Source organism: Neovison vison, chromosome 11, assembly GCF_020171115.1.
Source record: "Neovison vison isolate M4711 chromosome 11, ASM_NN_V1, whole genome shotgun sequence".
NCBI classification, from domain to species: domain Eukaryota; kingdom Metazoa; phylum Chordata; class Mammalia; order Carnivora; family Mustelidae; genus Neogale; species Neogale vison.
Window position 1 is genome coordinate 66,364,780 of NC_058101.1, and position 20,421 is coordinate 66,385,200.

Genomic DNA, 20,421 nt, shown 5'->3' on the forward strand with positions numbered 1-20,421 from the left:
GGGGAAGGAGTGGAGACCAGCACAAAGGGAAGCCACCTCCCTCCATGTACACGACACAGGGCTCTGGAGGGTCCCTCCCATGCCTGGAGCCTGCTTGCTCCCAGGAACATGAGGCTAATTAACCTCAGTGTTATGGGTGGCCATGGGGACTCAGTGTGGCTCTGAGGGAGCATCCCTTCATTCGTTCCCTCTCTGGAGCTCAGTTTGCTGGTCTGTAAAATGGGACCGTCCTTCCCTGCTTGGCAGAAGCATGAGAAGCAGAGGGAGCTGGCACGCAGAGGGCTGGTGGCAGACACCGGCTGCGGGGCCCACGCTCCTGTCTGTTCCTTTTCATTATGTTCCTTAATGACTCCCCTCTCTGGGGCTCCCCGTGAAGTGGGGAGGGGAGTCTCGAACAGGGCACCCTTCAGGGACCTTCCACCCAGAGCTCTAGGACGGCTGCTCGAGGTTCTTTTGCTTCCGTGGGTGCTGCAGTCAGCTAGGAACTAATTAAGTGCGGGGCGGGCGGGTGGGGGGGGACCCGCCCACTAATGTTCGAACATGTGGCTTCAGCAGCCGGGGTGCACGTGCAGTGGAAAATCCCCCAGAGCCCCAGCGCCCAGCCTGGAGCGCCTGCCTTTTGCTGTGAGAGCCAGTTGTGGGGCGTCCCCCGCACAGGATGCCCCGCATGGCCTGGGACACAGCATCCAGACCCATGGGGCATGCCCTGGAAGCCCTCGGGGTCGGGAATCGGGGATGAATCCGGTCGGGTGTCTTCGTGGGTGAGGAAGGACAGCCCTTCCCGATGCCCCCTGGTCAGGATGGTACACGGTCCCATGTTCAGAGCCTCCCTGCGCCACCTCCCACGTTGGGACGAGGGAGCAGCGCCTGGCCCAGCCCTGGAGACCTGCAGCTCTGGAAGGCTTTCTGGACCTGAAGCCCCGTCAGTGTCGTGAGGGGGCCGTGAGGGGCACTTGGGCAAAGACGGGAAAGGTGCTCCTGGCAAAGGGTGCAGCATAAATTAATAAAGGCACAGGAGAGGCCGATCGAAGGGATGAGCCGGCAGGGGTAGAGGAGCTGACAGCCTGTGAGCCAATGGCAGTGTGGGCTTGTCCTGGGCCCTGGGGGCCCAGCACCTGCTGAGCTTTCTGGAGCCAGATGTGTAGGCCCCCGTGTCAGCCATTAGGCCCGTCCCTGCCCAGTGACTGTTGGGTCCACAGTCTTACCATCCTCCTGGTCCTCCTATCCCCCTGCCAGCTAGGGCCTGGCCCGGGAATACCTAAGAAATAGCTCATGTGAAGTTCAGCTACTCCCCTGCCCAACAGAGACCGTGGCTCAAGGGCCCCTCCAGGGATCTCCCCGGTCCTGCGAGACCTCTCTAGAGGACACCCCTCGGGATCAGGGAGACCTGGGGGGTGGAACCCAGCCCAGGCTTGGGCAGGCTTCCATAGCCACCCTGCGGGTCTCCGGCTTTGCCTGTCTTGTTTCCCCTCTCTCCATCACTGCCCAGCATCTCGGACCACATTCTGTGCTCACCCAGGAGAGCAAGATGCCCTTACACGGGGCTTTCTGGCCCAGCTTGCCCCTCCTCCCCGCGCAGCGATCCTTATCTTGACAATAATAATCCCATTGTACCCCAGGCTTTCACTGGGAGCAGCCACAAATCCTCTTGGCAAGAAAGAGGCACGATTTTGGTCCCCAGGGCTCTCTCTTGGCCCCGCGCTGGCGGTCAGCTCTGCTGCCCAGACAGACTTCAGAGCATGGCCCTGCACCCCCAGCCCCAGGCCTGCCAGGAAAGGATGCTGGGAAGTCGGGTCAGGGTCATGCAGCAAAAGGACCCACCGTGCCTGTTGGGGTTCCTCTTGGGCAAACCAGACGCTTCCAACCACCCAAACCCCTCACCCTGCTTCTCCACCCCACCAACCTGGGATGCCCTGGACAGCCCAGTTGCTCAAAAGGGAGGATGGCCCTTAGGAATGGGGGAGGCACCTGTAGCCCCTCCAGACACTCGTGGCAGACCCAGAGCAGGGATACAGGATCCTCCAGGTGGGAAACTTACCTGCTCCTCAATTCGGAGGATCTGGACTTCTACCATCCTGGGACTCACCCCCTCCCTTCCCTGAGAGTCCCTCTCCCACGTCTACACAGCACCCCGCAGATGCCCCCTGGCGTGCGGCAGGGTTGCCCATCCCTGCCCACAGAGAACCACAGGCTGACACGTGGCCAGATGCCTGTGGGTCCCACACGGGGCTGTGGGGCCTGTGGGCACCCTAGCAGGGCACGGGGCATCCTCAGCCCGGCAGCCTCCTGCCTCTCCCTTGCATGTGGGGATCTGGCAGTTGGTGGGAACAGAGCGATCAGCGATCACGAGTGCCCAGCCAGACTCCTGACGGGCCTGCAGGCTCGTGTGTTTTGATCCGAGGCTGCGCTGGAATATTTGAGTCCTGCCGAGGGATGTGGTTAAAGCAGCCGGCTGCCAGCACCGCCGCTGGGAAGGACTGCTTCCTCGCCAGCAAGCGGCGCGGCAACGTGTTCCCTCCCACCCTGCAGCCCCACCCCCGGAGCCGGGGGCAGAGCGGAGAGCGGAGCTGCTTTCCTCAAGTATCCATTCTGCCTGCTCCGAGTGATTTTTTTTTTTTAAATTCCATACTGAGCAGTAATGGATTATTTGGATTATCCTTTTCCCCCTTTTCTACGAGCTCAGCAATTGAATTAAAATTCAAGAATTAATTTAAACAAATATATGTCTCCTAAGAACCGCAAAGGGGCTGGGCTGGGGCTGGGTACGGCGTTTGGGCCGAACTCCCCACTTGGGGCCTGGCCCTCCTTGATCTTTTTGGGGATGCTTCTTTATTCTGTCTGAGATCTCCCCAGAGTCCAGGAAGCGTTGGGCAGAAAGGAGGCCGTTTGAAATGCTTCTCCAGAGGCAAAGCCCAGGGAACACCCGAGGTCAGAGGACTCCGGAGCCAGGTGCTCGGGGCCTGGGCTCTGCAGCTGGACGTTTCAGGGTTCCTGGCATGCCCCACTCCCTCACACCTGTGGGATCCAGGGCTCAGTTTCCTCAGCCACAGAATGGGGTCGACAGTGAGCCTGGGGGAGATGTGCAGATGCCTGTGTGTGAAGGAATAGGGCACAGCAGACTGGCCAGAGTCTGGGCCCCCCACTCCCTGCAGTACAGAGCTCCCCCCGAAGACAGTCTCTGGGCCTTCAGGGAGCCAGCAGCTTCCCCGTTGCACCGTGCTGAGACTGCACCATGCTAATGGAGACAGCGAGACTCCAAGCCAGCCAGCTGGCCCGTGTCCCTGCAGCAGGTCAGGGTGAGAAGCCAGGTTCCAGCTCTGTTTATCCAGCTGAAAAGACAGCCTCTTCAGGCAGCAATCACCAGCGAGTGGGGAACATCTGCTCAATGAATGGGGTATTAAGCACCAGGCGCCGGAGGGCCCGGAGACAGCCCTGGAAGGTGCAGCTCTCGCAATTAGGGACCGAGCGGAGCAGGCTGTGCTGACGTTCTTCCGTGGGCCGTGTTCCACTCTGCGTGCTCCTGTGGCAGACTCAGGGTGCATCCCCCAGAAGCCCTGTGTGGGGGTGTCAGTGCCCCACGGCACTGCGGGGACCCTGCCGCTCAGTGGGAGCACCAGGGCCAGCCATGCGGTCTCCAAAGGAAGATCCCTTTTCAGGGGGCCCCCCTGATTCCATTGGCAAGTGGGACCTCAGATCGCCCAGCCAGTGGGGTCTGAGCTTCAACAACCATCCCCCAACTTCACAGAAGGGGTGCTGTGGCACAGGGAGGGCACGGGTCTGCCCGAGCCAGCTCAGCAATCCTGCGACAGAGCTGGGCCTCTGACATGGACACCCCGGTGGGCCCCTGCCCGGGAGTGGGTCAGGGATGCCCCCACTCAGCCTTGACTAGCCATTCCCATCCCCCACCCCATGCTCTCTGTCTCAGCTTCTCCACCTCCCCCTGAGCCTAAACATAGCAGGTGTGAGTGCTTTCACATGAGCCAGTGTGGGCATGGTCCTGGGGCGTTCTTCCCAGGCAGGGCGTCCTGAGTACCCATATTTTGGGGTGATGGGTGGGGCAGCTGCAGAGGAAGGTTCTCCAAGGGACAGCCCCCACACATTAGACCAGGGAAGAGGCCCGCCCTGGCTCCTATTTCAGGGGACAGTCACTTGGGAATGAAAGGCAAGACCTGGGGCTCAGCCATCCTGGGGACACCCCCATGGCCACACCAGATCAAGGACAGATGGGTGGTGATCCAAGAGAGGGCTCGGCTGGCAGGTGGGCTGGCCAGGGAGGGGTACATAGCGAAGGCCATGGGGAGCCCGAGACAGAGTGTCAGGAGGATAGGACGGTCACAGCAGGGGTCAGCAGAATGAGCCCCCACCAACCAGGAGTCTTTAGGCTGTGATGGGGGCCGGAAGAGTCTGGGGGGAGGACGGCTTCACTCCACTTCATGCTGGCTTCTTCTAGCCACCCCTCCTCAAGCCTCGGAGTGGAGTGAGCACAGACACGCTGGGCCATGGGGGGAGGGCTGAACAAGAGGGCAAGGCTTGACTGCATGGGTGGGGGGTTAGGAAAGATAAGCAGGGTCCAGCCACCTCCCCGGCCAATGCAGATGGTCCCATTGCTTTTGAGCCTTGATGTTTAAAAAACAATAAGAAATTGCTAAAGGTCTCTGGTATGGAATAAAGATCTGGGGACTCATCTTCACCTCCACCTCACCCCATCTGTGGGTGGGGCCCCCTTCTGGGCAGCGCTCACCCACCCTACCTCCTCCAAAGTGACAAACCCACGAAGTGTTCAGGGGCAGGGGACTGACCCAAAGTTACTGGTGGGGGGGCAGGCAAAATTAGAGACTTGGATCAGGGAGCCCTGCCTCCCTCCACTAGGGAGGGTCTCTCAGCCCAGGAACTGGATGGGGGTCAGGGATGGGGACGAGGTTCTTGGATCTAAACTGGGACCCAATCTGAGGGGCCGGGGAGGGGTAGCCTTGGTTTCTTTTGCCTCTGCGCCAACTACAGCACAAGAATTTTACCATTAGTATCACAACAACAACAAACAACAAAAAACCACCTCACTTCTCCTGTAAGAGGGGATGTTGGAATCTGAAGACCAAGACTGTCCTCCTTCCACCCCCTGGGGGAGATTAGGAGGGTGAGTTCTGGAAGATACCTCTCCCCACCCCTGCTGGTAGCTTAAGGACTGACAGCTTCTCCCAACACTTAGATTACAAAGGTTTATTTAGAAAATAGTTTGGTTGTTTTGGCTGTCGTTTTTGGCAAACATTTAAATACTTTCAATAACCAAAGATTGTCACTGCCTCTTTCCTCCCCCAAGACAGCCGCCCCCACGGTCCTGGGGAAGTCAGCCCTTGCTCAGAGGTGGATCTGGGTAGCGGTGTGTGTTGGGGGGGGCGGGCTCCTTTCTTGCCCCTTAGGGAGGTTGCATTCACTTCTGCTGTCTGAGACTCTGACCTCACAGCCGCACCTCTGCAGGGCCCCCAGGGCCAGATCCGGGTCGAAGGCCCAAAAGCAGCCCTTTGCTGAGATGGAAAGGCAGAGGGGTTGCCCCTCTCTCCTCCCCCCCTCCCCGGGGTCCCTGCCGTCCCTTAGCCCACACTCCTGCCCTGTGGTACCCTCCCCTATGTCCCAGAGGTCAATCCATCCCTGGGTCGGGAGGAAGCTGCTGCCCCCGCTTTCTCCTGGCGGGTTTGGGGTGGCGTGGGGGTATGCCTTCCCAAGGCACCGCCTGGAGCTGTCCAGGGTCTGCTCGGGGCCGGGCGCGGGGCTCACTGCCTGAAGCCCCTTCTCCTCCGTCGGAAGAGGATGTGCTTAAAGGAACGGCGGAAGTCCTGGTTAAAGACGGTGTAGATGACCGGGTTGAGTGAGCTGTTGCAGTAGCCGATCCAGAAAAAGAACTTGAAGAGCGGGTCGGGCACCTGGCAGGCCTCGCGGCATATGCCGTACAGGCTGTAGCTGAAGAAGAAGGGGAACCAGCAGAGCACGAACACGCCCATGACCACCGCCAGCACGAAGGTGAAGCGTTTCTCGCGCGCCTGGGCCACCTTGCGGCGGCACACGCTGCTGCGCGCCCGGCGGCGGCGCGACAAAAAGAACTCGACGGAGCGAGAGCTGGCGCGCGAGAGGCGCCCGCCGGGACCCGGGGACCTAGCGGCAGCCAGCGCGCCCGAATCGCTCGCCCCTGGCCCCGGCGCCGCCACGTCGGCGCCGCCCGCGCCCCCTTCCCCGGCAGCGCGCCGCCGCCCGCCCCGCCGCAGCGCACCCCGGCGCCGCCGCCGCTCCGCCGCCGCGCTGCTGTCCTCCGGATCCACGTCCGCGCACGGGCGGCGCGGGGGCGCGCAGTGCCCGTTCTCGCCCGCGCCCGCCGCAGCACCCAGCCCATTCTCAGTGGTTGGGGACGCCCCGTCGGGGCCCGTGGGCGCGCGCTTCTCGCTGAGCGTGCGCGTGCGCAGCTTGGCCACGCGGTAGATGCGCGCGTAGACCAGGCCCATGATGAGGCAGGGCGCGAAGAAGGAGCCGATGCAGGACGACAGGATGTACCATGTCTCGTCGTTGAGGCCGCACTGCGGGTAGGCGGCACTGTCGGGCTGGCGGTAGAGCGAGACGAGCGGTGGGAAGGAGATGACGGCCGAGATGAGCCACACGGCCACGATGGTCGCCTTGACGCGGCGCGGTGTGCGCTTCAGGTTGTACTCGACGGCCTGCGTCACCGACCAGTAGCGGTCCAGGCTGATGGCGCACAGGTGCACGATGGACGAGGTGCAGAAGAGCACGTCCAGTGCCAGGTACACGCCGCACCACACTTGCCCGAAGTACCAGTAGGCCATGAGCTCGTTGGCCAGTGAGAAAGGCATGACCAGCGTGGCCACCAGGATGTCGGCCGAGGCCAGCGACACCAGGAAGAGGTTCTGTGGCGCACGCAGCGCCCGACTGGTCAGCACGGCGATCACCACCAGCACGTTGCCCACCACGGTGAAGACGATGAGGAAGCCCACCACAGCAGCCAGCCCCGCCACGGCGCCCGCCGAGTACTGGCCCGGGGGCGGCCCCCAGGCGGCCCCCGGAGCGGCGCCCGAGGCGTTGGCGTCCCCGCCGCTGCCCCCCTCGCCGGCGCCGCTCGCGTTGGGGCCCGCCGCCGCCGCCGCCGCCGCCAGCGCCGCCGCCAGCGCCGGGGACGCCATGGTCCTCCCGCGAGCTACGCGGTCCCTCCTGGAGCCGGGGCGCAGCCGCGGCAGCTCGGGCGCCCCCCAGCCCGGGCCGGCGCCAGCATCGCCGCCTGTTCCCGGGGCGCGCCCGCCTGGGACCGCGGCGCCCCGCAGCCGGCCCTCGGCCGTGGTGGCTCCGCGGGCAAGCGGCGCGCCGGAGAGCGTGGCTGCCGGGCTCCCCGCAGCTGCCGCGCGCGTAAGTGCAGAGCAGGAGGCTCCCGGAGCGAGCGGCGACGCGGCGGCGGGGGGGAGGGGGGCAGGTCCCGGGGTCCTCGCGCGGCCCCGCCCTCGGCCCCGCTCACGGGGAGCGCCCGGGCCGCGAGCCCACGGTGATGCGGCGCCCGAGCGGGCGTGCCCAAGCGGCCCCGCGGCCCCGGCGCCCGGCCGGGGCGCAGGCTGCAGGCGGCGGCGGCGGCGGCCCGGGCGCTCCGCCTCCCATCCGGCCGGCTAGGGCTGGGCGCACCGGGGCGCGGGCCGCCGCTCCTCCGGGCCCCAGCGCCGGCGCGCAGCCTCGGGCTCCAACTTTACTTTCCCGGGCAGGGCGCCGGCGCCGCCGCGCGTCTTCCTCCTGCTGCTCCGGGCGCGGGCGCCCCCCGCGGTCCGCGTTCGGCCGTGCGGGCTCCGCCTCGCCTGCCTCGCTAGCCTTAGCTGCGCCGCCGCCGCCGCCACCGCCGCCGCCGTCTCCTCCTTCGCCGCCGCCGCCGCCGCGGTGCGCTCGGCGCGAGTGCAGCCGCCCGGCTTCGGCTTCCAACTTGGGTAGAGTTGCGCAGCGGGGCGGACGCGCGGGGCGGGGCGCGGGCGGGCGGGGGCGGCCTGGCGGGCAGGCCAGCGCCGCCGGCCCGGGGGGGAGCTGGCCCGGGAGCCGGAGCCCGCGGCCGCCTCGGCGAACCTGCCCGCGCGGCGCTGGGGAGGAGTCCGGGGCGGTGGCGCAAGGGGCGCGCGCACGGCGAGGGCGCCCCCTCCAGGGCCGATTGCAGTCTTCGGGACGGAGTTGAGTGCCGGCCGGCCTGGGCGGTGAGTTCCAGAAACCTGCTCTTTCTAAGACAAGAGACTCTGAGCCTCCCCCGGGCACACGCGCACGCACACGCGGGCGCGCACACTCGCGCGCAGCACCGGTCGGCTTGGGGTCCGCGGCCTGATTGGAGAGCCTGCGACTCGCAGCCTGGCGGAAGACGCGACGCCGCCTGGGTGCGGACGGGTCCTGCCGAGTGGGGGTCGGGCTCCGATCTCTGGTCCATCTCTGGTCGGTGTTAACCGGGCAGAACCACGTCCCTGCCCCCGGCCTCAGCTGCCTTCTCTGCCCACTTCCAGGCGCTGCTGGAGCATGAATCATGACGGTGGTGCCAGTGGAAGGCCTGGGCAGGCTCCCAGGCGCTGCATCCATGTTGGCAATTATTGAAGTTTAATTCTCTTGCTCCGGGGCCCTGCTTTTAAAGGGTGGGGGGATGTTCAAAATCACCGCCCCTGACAAACACCCAGAATGAATTTCCCGGATGACGGGCGGGTTTGCGTGGGTGCCTCATTCCTGCGGGCTTAGGGGCAAGCTGTTGGGGTACCTCCCTTACCCTCAGCTTACCCCAGCCTTGTGTCTCTCTGCATTCATTCAATGAATGCGCATTGCCGTTTCCCCGTCGCGCGCGAGCGCTGGTTCCCACCTCCAGGCAGCTCGAGGTTGGTGGGAGACAGACCCTGGGGAGGAGGTTGGAGATCCCAGGCCTGGCATTTCTTGCTAGGAGTGGGGGAGGGCCTTTCCTCCCAGCAGTCCAGAAAAGCGCGCAGGCAGGCCAGCAGCTCTCCCTGCAGCTTCAGATGGGAGGATAGGGGTCATTCCTGCGGCTGTGGGTCACGGGGTGGGACGCCTGTGGGTTCTACGAAGATGTCATGGGGAAGGATTGGAGCATCCCCCTTAGTGGTGTCTAGAAATGTGCGTGACTTCAGGGCTGCTTCTCTTTTCTCTGAGCCCCGAGGCTCAAAGGGTCTTATGTAGGAGAGTGCTGACATCTTAGCAGAGATGCCCACTGGGAGCCCCAGCATACTCCTTAGCACCCTTACAGGGAACAGGAGGGGTTAGGCCAGGGTGAGGCCAGCAATCAGAAATTCTGGAGGGTGGGGCTGCCTGAGGAAGACCAGAGCCAGCCCTGGGCTTTTAGGCGCTTTTTGGCAGCAAATCCATGACTACATGTGAGAGGCACATGGCCCAGAGAAGGTAGGAAGCCAGTATCCCTGTGGAAGGTGGAAGGGCCCCCTGGTCTGGGAGGCCTGGAGCACCTTGCAGGGAGGTCCCGCACATGTTCACATCCTCGGCAGTTGGCATGCACCTCTCCTTGTCTGTACCAGGCGTTTTGCCCTCTGGGATGGTGGGTGCCCCACACTGCCTTGCTGAAGTGAATGCCCTCAGTGCCCTGGAGCTCATTCCTAGGCTGGGAGTGGAGTTGTCAAGGAAGGCTTCCTGGAGGAGGTGCATTTGGAGAACAGAGGAAAAGTCATTAGGAAGTGAGAAGTCCCTGTGGATTGTGCTCCCTGGGGTTAGGGAAGGGGCTTTGCCCTGGAGGAGCCAAAAAAAGGAAATGGGAGGGGTCAGATGTAGGTTAGGAGGAGCTCCCTCCCCAGCAGCTGACCAGTCACTTAGGCCTCCTGCAGACCGTTGGGTTTCTTATCTTGTGAGGAGCACTTTGGGGGATCCCTGGGAGTGTTGGGACACCCAGGGTCCTGGCTGCCCTAGACATCTCAATCATTCATATTCAAGGGCAGCCGATCACGAAGAATTTGGAGGAAAAAGGACACAGAGCACCTGGGGCCTGAAGCAGGCAGGACTTCCCACTGCCCAGGAAGCGGCTCGTCAAGCCAGGCTGGGGACATCCGGAGTGCCTGGCCAGCCCAGTGACTCAGGCCCCTGGGGACGCCCGGCTGGCCTTTTAACCTCAGGACCGCCAGCAGCATCTCCCTGGTATAACCCAGGAGGAGGCAGGAGAAGCACCTCTCCTGTGGGTCAGGGCCTGGGGGGAGAGAGGAGAGCTGGGTCCCCTAAAGAATCCTGTGGGTTAAGCCCTTAGCTGGGCTTTGGGGCTGCACCGAACTGAGACCTGCCTGTGTGTGAGGGAGGGAGGCCCCAGGGACTGCGGCTGCTCAACCAGGAGCTGGAGAGGCCTCTTACCCCAGACATTGACAATGAGGCTTGACGAACGGCTCCTGATTATCCTGTAACAAGCAAAACAGCATGTGCCTGGAAGGCCGCCTGTCCCCGTGAGTTGCTGGTGGGCAGGCCTGGGCTTGGCAGGACCCGGAGGATGACAGACAGGGTGTCGTAAGGATTCAGGCTGCGTTGGTAGAGGGGGTGGGGGTGAGGGTGCTGGGGAGAGCTGTGGGACCTCTTAGAAGGAAAATCACATAGCTGGGAAGCATCTTGGGGCTGCCAAGGCCTAGTTGCCCTTGCTCCCACCAGTGATGAGTGGGACTGGAAGGGAAGGGTTGGTCCAGCCAGGGACATACAGCCACGGGGCACTGGGTCCTAGGCCCTGGGTACTGAGATGGAATCTGGGCTCACACCCGGCATGTCATCCTCTTGTGCTCCACAAGCAGCCTCTGTCTTGGTGGATGGAAGCTTATCTCCCTGAACTGCTTCCCTGCACGCGGGGTATGAGTGCACACACACAGATGTGCACACGTATACCCATGTGTGAGTGCGTACACACAATCACACGCACACATTTGTGGGCACGCCTACGCTGGTGTAGCCACGTACACACCAACATATATCCATGTATGCTGCATACACATGCACACACACAGCTGTGTAAATTGTACAGGGCATTCGTGTGCATAGCCATGTGCACACACAAGCACATGCGTGCTTCCACAAGCAGGCATCCGTGAACACACTTGTGTATTCACATGCTGCACACACACATTCGTGCACACACATCCACACACATGTTCGTAGACAAATATCCATACACCCACATAGAATGCATGTGTGTTCTATACACACATGTGCATAAATGTGTGTGCACTTCATGTGTGCATATATATGCATCCCACCCACGCATGTGCATATACGCACATGCACGCACAGGGCTGCACACAGCCACTTGCATATACGCGTGCATTCGCATAGATCAACATACGCGCATGCGCATGTGCTCATTTCCGCCCCCCCAGGAGCTACGCATGCGCAGAGCTGTGTGCGGCCTCGCTCCCCCTCCCAGGCTGCGTGGAGGATGGATTTGGCCGCCCCATTGCGGGTAGCTCTTCCCGGTTTCGGGTTGGGTTCCACAGCCTCAGCCTGCTCACGTCCACCCAACTCACTCAGATGGCTCTTCAGCCCACTCCCTCCAGGCGGCAAGCCCATTTGTCCCCGCCTGCCGTGGACTCAGGGCCTTGGCCGTGCTCTTCCCCAGGCTGGCAACCCTTGGTCTCGCTGTCCCCAGGGATCTTCCCTTCCTTCCGAATGCGTTGCCCTAGATGCCCCAGCAGCCCTCCTCCATCTTTCAGGCTAGGAGCCCCTTCCGATGCTGGCCTCCTGTGTGCCCATCAGGGGCAGGACCCCTTGAACCCCGTCCCTCTCCACTGCGGGCTCCTGAGAGCGGGCGTGTCTCTCGCACTGCCCAGTGTGGGGCCTAGCTATGCTCACAATAGGGGCTCAATCAAAGCTGGCACAGGGTGGGGGGTGAAGGGTGAAGTCAAGAGTCTGGCGAAGGTCCTGGCGTCCGTTGAGTTCCTTGGCCAGGCTGGACTCCTCCTGTGTGCTTGGCGCCAGAGGTGCCTGGCAGAACGCGGGGGGCCCTCGCCGGAGGCTGATTCCCTGCCCCCCACCCCAGGGGCTGCAAGTGCCAGACCCCTGGGCCCCCCACCCAGCGGCTCTTTTCTGCCTCCTTTTTGTGGGGGTTGCTGATGCTGGATAGATATGAGCTCCTGCTCTTCATCTCCTTGCTGCTCAGCCTCCCAGGGCCTCAGTTTTCCCATCTGTAAGGTGGGGGTATTGGACTGGATAGTTACAAGGTCCATGCCAGCTCTGCCCCCACTCAGCTGTGAGCTCCACCGCAGTGGGTGTTGCAGCTGGTCTCCTGTGTCTGCGGGGGGCCAGCACGGGAGGGAAGGGCCTAGAGACAGGGAGAGGACCCCCTTCCACTTCTCTAACAGGTGTGGCCATAGTGGGAGACTGGCCTGGCTTCTTAGTCTCCAAACCAAGAGGACTTGTTTCCTCCTTCCAGCTGAGCTGAGGATTAACACACCCCCCTCAGGCCATGTTTATTTGAAATTTCATTTTTAAAGACAGGCAGGGAAAAATGAGGCTCGCTTCTCCGCATGCCCCTCCCTGAAGAATTCCAGAACCGTTTTGTCTTGTTAGAACGTGGCCTGGTTCTGCTGGCCCGGAGCCTGGCTCTCCATGCACTAACCCACAGACCAAATCCATTGCAATATTGATCACATTGATGGATTTGGCACAGCTGAGTTCTTACAGAGCTGGCAGAAGTCCCCTCTGGAGGGAGACCTGCTCCAGGGACCATCTTTGATTTGCAATGAGTGTAATAGAGGAAAGCAGTGGGTCAGCACGTCTCCTTAAGCACTGACTGTGTACCTCGCTAAGCCCAGGGCCTGCTGGAGCTCAGGCTCGCCCCCATCCCTGCCCACCCTGGCTGCTGCAGCCCCATCCCGTGGCTTCCTGCTCCCGGCCTGCCTCTGTGTTGCACTCCTCCCTCCCCGCCTGGTTCCAGGCTTAACGGGGTCCTCCCTGTCGGGCTTGCTGCTGCCCAAGTGCCTGAGCTTGGCATTCAAGGCCCTCCTCGGCCTGGCCTCCAGTCTGGACTCTACAGTTGGGCTCACCAGGTGTCCCCACATGAACTTGAGAAGCCACCCTGCCCTTGTAGAAGCCTCCCCAGCTTGTAGAAGGCAATAACAGGGAAGTGCAGGCTCTGGGGAGCAATGTCTGTGGGGCTCTCTGAGCCCAGGACCTGCTCCCCAAAGGGGTCAAGCCATGTCTGTGTCTCCCTAGGCCTGGAGCATCTGCTCTCCCCTCTCCTCATTGCACACCCGAGCATCTGAAAGAAGCACTCGCCCCAGCCCCGGGCTCCTGGGGCCCACCCCCCTGCAGGACTACTGTGAAAATTCCGGATCCAGAGCCCACCCTGGCTACCCACTGGCCCTCAGCCACTATGCCCAGGCCCTCTGCCCATGGTAGGCTCCGTCAGGGGGCGTCTCCCCCAGGTCGGGTCTGTCCTGAACAGTCCACGGGTGGTGGGCCCAGTTCACCCTCTCTGGGGGCCTTGCTGCGTATTTGTTATGTGATGGTCCCATGCTGCAGGAGAGCACAGTGAAGCCCAGGGGCCCGGGAGGAAGTGGCTCCCCTCCATCCCGCCATGATGCTGTGGGCACCCACTGGCTTTTGTCTGGCATCTGTCCTGGGAACTGGCTTTCGTGGGAGGGGTGGCCTCGGAAGGGCTTTCTTGGCAATGACCGCCAAGCCGAGGCCTGAAAATGGAGGCTTTGTGGCTTAGAGTGACCCTGTCCACAGGTCTGCCCGCCCACCAGGGGACCCTCCCCTCTCCCCCTCCCTCAGGGGCAGATTTTAGGTCCAGCCCCTTACGTCACCCCCAGAAAATTCGGCATCTGTCCAGCAGGTGTCTCCTGGGCACCTACTTCAAGCCAGGTGTGGATGGCACCTGTCAGCTATGGAGAGCATGGCGCTCCTCAGGCCCAGCACAGGGTACAAGGCACAGGCAGTGACTACCTGTCAGGCACCAGAAGAGGGAAGAAGCAAGTGGCAGGGCCTGAGGGGACTTCTGACCACCTGGGGGCTCAGTGAGGACTTTCTGGAAGAAGTAGGGACTCAGCCGAGACTGGAGGATGAGAAGGTAGCAGCCTGTCCAACAAGAAAGTTGAGGAGGAGTGCGTTCCGGCGGGGGGGGGGGGGCGGCCATGCAATGTACCCAGCTCCCAACACTTGCTGCCTCCTGGCCCGCAGAGCCCCCATTGACCCAAGCCCTGGAATGATCCCCTGTTCCTGATTGTGACTATGATGGAGAGTCATTGCCTTAGTTAGGCCCCTCATAAGTTGACTGTGAATTAATTAAAGGAGATTATCCTGGGTGGGCCTGATCTAATTGGGTGAGCCCTTTGAAAGTATCAGATATGTTCTGCGGACCTCCGAGATGAAGCAATTTCATGAGAGAGGGGTCCAAAGATCTGATCTAAAAGGGTCTTTGGTGGCTGAGAGTGGTCCCTGGCAAACAGCAACCGTAAAACAAAGACCACAGCTCTGGGAACAGGACTGTACCGATAGCTGTGTGTGCTTGGAGTGGCCACGGGTCTCGGAAAGCTCAGCCTCAGCTGACACCTTCATCTCAGCCTTCAGACCCCAAGCAGGGGACCTAGCCAATCTGCACCTAGACTCCTGGCCCCCAGAAACTGTGAGATAATAAACATGTGTCACTTTCAGCTGGTCCGTTTGTGTAATTTCTTACACAGCCTTGATAGCTAATACACCCGTGTACCCGGTTTGTTCTGGTGGAGGAATAGCAATGGGCCCAGGAAAGGGAGAACCCCCACTCCGTCCCAGCTTTGAGGAAAGAATTATGCCACTAAGCCTATTACAATGGGCCCATCTCCCTTCCCCAGCCGCTGGAGGAGAGGCTGCACGGCCAGTCCCAGCCAATATCGTCTCCATGATAATGAGCGTGAAATGTACATGAAGGTCAACTGCCTTTCTTCTTGTTGGGTCATGCAGGTGCAAGGGTGCAAGGCCCAGCGCGGGCAGTTCTTGGGACCCGAGGAGCAGGACATGGGGATGGTGACCAGAGGGGGAGGAGCCAGGGTCCTTCATGCTTTGTTCTGGAGTCTCCAAGCGTACCCACCCGTGGGCCACCCTAAGCCAGGCTTCCTATGGAGAGCATGCTAAGTGGCCTTGCTGTCTGAGTTCTTGGAGAGGAGGTTCTGGAGCTTGGGGCTGATCATGCCCACAGCCGCCTGCTGCCTCAAGCATCACTGTGTCATCTGTTACAGACAAAATACACACCCCTCTGAGCCCTAACTGCCCCAACGGGGACCTGCATGTGGTGTTCAGCTGAGGACCATGAGATGGGGTACTATCTCGGAGTGGATCCTAAATGGAGGAATGAGGGCCCTGCCAAGTGAAGGAGAGAGACAAGGGGATCAGAGTTAGAGCAGATGTGATATCAGAAGGAGACGGAAGGTGACAAGAGGAAGAGGCCACGAGCTCGGGCACCTTCTAGACCTCTCTAGAAGCTGGAAAAGAACCAAGAAACAGGTTCACCCCTGGAGCCTCAAGGAGGAACCAGCCCTGCCAACCCATTTTTAAACTTCAGCCTGCAGAACTAACTGTAAGATAAGGAGTGTGTGTCCTTATAAGCTACTGATTGTTGGTTCCAGCAACAAGAGGGAATGAATACAGAGCCCGTAGGTGTTTGGGGCATGAATGCACGAATGAACGATGTATGAATGAGCGTGGCATCCCGTGGCTCGCCCAGGGCCCCCCATCATGAAGCCTGTCTCCCTGCTCCCTGTATCACTGTGGCCCCATGTAGAATTCGGGAAATAAGTCTGGAGGAAATGATTCATTAAATGAAAGCAAGTTCGCGCCACAATCTCTGACTCTGGTAGCAGGTACAAGGCTGCAGAGTGGGAGAGAGTTAAGGAATTTTTTTTTTTTTTCATTTTGTTTGGCTTTGTTTTTTTCCAGCTTTTTCAGAAAATGCAGAGGAGCCCTTGACGTGTTTGGGAAAATAAGCGAAGATTGCTCACAGGCAACCTTACCCTGTGAAGTTCCCCCAGCTTCCTATGACAACCCGATTCCCGAGTATTTCTGGAAGGCAGGGAGGCAGGCCCAGCAGCGTGTGCCCCTGGCAGGAGTGCTGGAATGTTTGTGTTGGAACCTGGACACCGTGAGCCCAGGCCACAGGATCTGCTATGTTTCATTCTTGAGATTTCCCTTCCTAGAAGGGCTCTGATGGAAACCAGAAGTTTGTCTAAGGAGGGAAGGGGGTCGACCTGGGATTTAGGATTGGGGGAACAGGGGACAGACGATGCTGCAGTAACAAATCAGCCTGAAACAAGGCAGCCAGAATGGATGGGGGTGATCCCTACTCCCCTGCCCTGTCCCAAGTCCCAGCCGGACCTGACTGGCAGGACAGGATGCTGACATCCCATTGGTCAGAACATGGTCACGTGGCCATACCTAGTGCAAGGGAGGCTGGGAAATGTAGTCTTTAACAGGACAGCCACATGCCCAGATAAATGCAGGGAGGGTTTCCAACCTGGGGCTGGGACCCCTTTGTTTTGGGTGCTGTCCTGTGAATTGCAGCATGTGTGGTAACATCCCTCGACTCTTCTGACTAATGCTAGGAGCACGCCCCTCCCCAACCCTTAGCTATGATGACCAAAGTTGTCCTCAGATATTGACGGGTGTCCCCTGGGGTCATCATCACTCAGCTGAGAACCACTGGACCAGATGGAGGTCCCAAAGTCCATTGTTCACAGGGCCGGTCCAGAGGAGTGCTGGGGTGGGGCTGGGCTGGGGTGGGCCCATGGATGGGACAGGGATGGGGGGAGGGCAGCTAGCCCTTGCCCCACCCTGCAAGGTCTTATACAGGAGCAGGACAAAGATCTGGATTTTCATGTGAAATATAGTAATTGCTTGTTGACGGCATCTAATTAAAACAGGAAAAAAGCTGTGTGGTTGCCACTGTTTGACTTGTATTCCCCAAAAGGTATGTCTATGTGCTCACCCCCCAGGGCCTGTGAGGGTGACCTTATTTTGAAATAGGGTCCTGGCAGACTTCCTCCCATTCACTGAGGTTATCCCCCACTGGGGTGGGTTCTGATTCAATATGGCTGGTATCCTTGTAAGAAGAGACGCATGGAGAAGGACGTGTGAAGACAGAAACTAATGCCGTGCTCCAGTGCTGGACTGAGGCTCTGGGGCCCCCCACCCCAGCTTGGTGGGCCAATCAGCAGGTCCCGAGCCCCGTCTGGGGCTCACAGGGACAGTGAGACAACCCAGTCACAGACCTCCACAGTCTGAGACCGTAGCCCCCTCAGATCCTGGCCCAGAGCAGCACGCAGGAGTCCCCTCCTGGAAATGCCGGGTTCCCCTAGACCTTTGGTCTCCTCATCTAGCATATCGGAGAATCAGATTTGCTTGGGACAGGACAAGGCCTCCCTAAGTGTGTGGTGCTGAGTGAGGATGCATGCCAGCCCATCATGGATGGCCTGCGTTCACCAGGTGACCTTTAGAGTGCCTGCGTGGGGGCTGGGACCTGGGGATCCATCCGTGGCAGGGGACTGAAACTGCCCAGGGTGCCAGAGCGCTGGCCAGCCTAGAGCTCAACGGGCACAGCGAGCCCACCTCTGCTCTGCTGGGGTCTGGGTGGGGTTGAGATTAAGGTTGGGGTCAGGATTTACTTGGGGTGAAGGGTCCCAGTGAGAGAGAGATCAATTGGATTTTAGTTGGGACTTGTGTTGGTTTTGTTTATAAACAGAATTTGTGTTGCAGTGAGTTGCAGTACATTTGGAGGTAGAGTCAATATTTGAGAAGTAGTTTGGATCAAGATTAGGTCTAGTGTCAATTTAATATTAGGATTTGGGTCAGAGTGGGGGTCAGAGTAGGGGTTGGGATGGGGTCAGGGTGGGATTAGGGTCAGGGTTAGGGTGTAGGGGGTAAAGGTGGGGTCAGAGTGAGGTCAGGGTGATGGTGGGGAGGGATCAGGTTGGGGTCAGGATCAGGGCGGGGGTGGGGAGGGGTTAGGTGGGTCAGCATGGGGTCAGGGTCTGGGTGGGGAAGGTTAAACCACTTGCTGTGCTGAACACTCCTGGTCACCTGTTTGTCTCCATGTCCCTCTCCTTCCAGCACCTAAACTGACTTTCACCTTCATCTGGTGCTCTGGAACCCTTGCCCAGGGCCCCAACCGAACCAAGTGTCGTGGGTAGGACCATCCCAGCTCTAGGAGTCTTCATCAGGCAGGTGCTCTAGGTGAGTTTGGATTATGAGCTTTTGTCCGGGGGAGCCCCGGGGCACAGAGACTCGCTCAGAGTGGGAGTCATGACCAGAGGTCACGAGCAGAGAGCCTCAGTGCTGGGAGTGCACTCAGATATCCTTATAGCCGTGTTGGGCGTTGCTGCCCTGGGACACTGTGCTGGACTGTCTCAGAAAGCGTGTGTGGACAGGACTTGTTATGGTTCCGTGTGTGGGAAGGAGGAGTAACAGGAGGAGTAATGAGAGGCCTCCTTGCAGACACTGTCTCAATCACAGCAGAAAAAGGACACGAATCCCGGGAGGAAGCAAAGACCTCCTTTTTCTCACCAAGGAAGCACACTTTCCAGTTCCAGAACAGCCGAGAATAACAGGAATAACAGGAAGCCCCGCGGCGGTGTTGGGGGGGGGGGCGCCTGAGAGTCCGGCAGCCTTGCCCTTTGCTCCAGAACTTCGTAGATTAGGCAGCTGATGCTCAAGCTGCTTAAGAGGGAAACCAGGTGCATTTTGGAAACTGAAAGCATCATCCCTCAGCGTGGTTGCAGAGTGAGCTGGTGTCCAGGAGGGGGCGACATGCTGCAGCCCCCGCCCCTGCAGGCTGGTCCCCAGGGCTGCAAGCCCAGGTGGGAGGAGGAACACTGGGTCCCAAGCTGCACACCTGGGCATCACCCTCCTCCCCCAATGATGGCCTGGCCAGTGGTTCCCACCTTTACCCTGCACTGGTGACCGGTGGGAGCTTCCCAGAGCCACACCCGGCTAGGCTTCCCCTCCAGCCTCCCTGATGGTCCATAGGGATCCTGTTCATACCAGCTCAGCTACCTCTACCAGGAAGCCCTCCTGGAAGACACCGAAGGCTGCCAAGATCCCCTAATGGGGATGGAGCCTCATCCCTCATTCTTCTGAGTACCCGTCCACGAGCTTACGGCTCCTCCGCACAGAGACCAAAGATTTCACCTGCAGCCTCCCAGGCTCAGCCTCCGGTGGAACCCTTCAGATGGACCAAGAGAAATGCGGTGAGCGAGTGATAAGAGAGCCAGCAAGGAGCCCCGGGAGCCCCGGGGCGGGGTGGGTGGGGAGGACCCTACCCTATGCTCAGGTTTCCAGATCCAGCGCTGCCCCAGCTGCCCCATCGCTGGTCTCCCTGTGGGGTCCTGCCGCCCTCCCTCTGCACACACAGCCACCTCCTCCCAATGACCCCTGCTCCTGACCCTGCACTAGCCTAGGCCAGGGAAGCTTGCAGCAAAATACAAGGGCTGTAATGTGGCCACAAAGGTCGCTTCCAGGCTTCCCAGTGACAATGGGCCAGCTCTCACCCCTCCCCCATCAGCCACACTGCACCTGCTGTGAGCGCCCCACTGTACGGGTCCCTGTGAGGATTCGCTGAGACCAAGAAGGTGAACCCCAGCCACCAGAGTCCCTGCTCATGTCCTGAGCCTGTTCCAACAGCTCTTCATTGTCCCTTTAGCTCCGTTGGAAATTCTGCAGAGATGTGTTCCCCCATAGAGGATTCCGTGGGCACCGCTGCCTCCTGGCCTCGAGCCTCATGCCATCTAAGCAAACACGGTCCACGCACTAGACTCTAGGAGGAAGGCCAGTGCCCCCTGGATCCAGGATTGGGGCCGCTTTCTCTCCACATCTGCACTCCAGTTGGTGGAGAATTTGGTTTTACCGCCCAGCCCTTGGTGCCTGCTTCTAGGTGCCCCAGGCTTCGCCTGCAGCCATGCTGAGCCCTGTGGCTGGAGCACCCCCGCCACTCCTGAGATTTCTGGGAGAGGTTGCATCTCTCATTCCCTCATTCCCCGAGGGACAGAGGCCCCGGTGTCTCTAGGTCCAGGGCAGACTTAGGTCAAGAGCCAGAAGTTCTGTGGGCCACTCAGCACACTTCTATCTTCTCTGCTCGGCCCTTCAGCTCCCCAGGTGCACACCATTCCCAGCAGGTCTCTGGTTGGATGCTGCCAAGGGCAAGTACACAGGTGAGTTTATAGGTCAGAGGGGCGTGACCCATTCCTGCTCCTTGGACATAGGTGAGCAGACCCATGGGCTTGTTCAGACCCGATGCTTCCCTAGGCCCGTGTTCTTGGGGTTGCCCCCGTGCTTTCCCCGCAGCCTCCTGACCCTGACCCTGACCATCACGTTCTTGGCAAGTTTCCCTGAACATCAAAGGTGCATAGAGCATTCTAGAGTCAGCTGGGAGATAAGCAGAGAGTCTGAAACCGGCCAGCCTGAGAAGCA

At 60.4% G+C, this 20,421-nt stretch overlaps 1 protein-coding gene across 1 annotated transcript; it reads right to left on the minus strand.

Moving 5' to 3' along the window:
• Positions 1-5,202: 5,202 nt before the first annotated feature.
• ADRA2C (adrenoceptor alpha 2C) lies at positions 5,203-7,181 on the minus strand. The gene has a single exon (XM_044225678.1). It carries the CDS (start codon positions 7,179-7,181, stop codon positions 5,769-5,771), a length of 1,413 nt encoding a protein of 470 aa, XP_044081613.1. The 3' UTR covers positions 5,203-5,768.
• Between the last annotated feature and the right edge of the window lie 13,240 nt (positions 7,182-20,421).

Excerpts from the sequence above, each read along its gene's own strand:
- ADRA2C (XM_044225678.1), bottom strand. The coding sequence starts at position 7,181 with ATGGCGTCCCCGGCGCTGGCGGCGGCGCTGGCGGCGGCGGCGGCGGCG.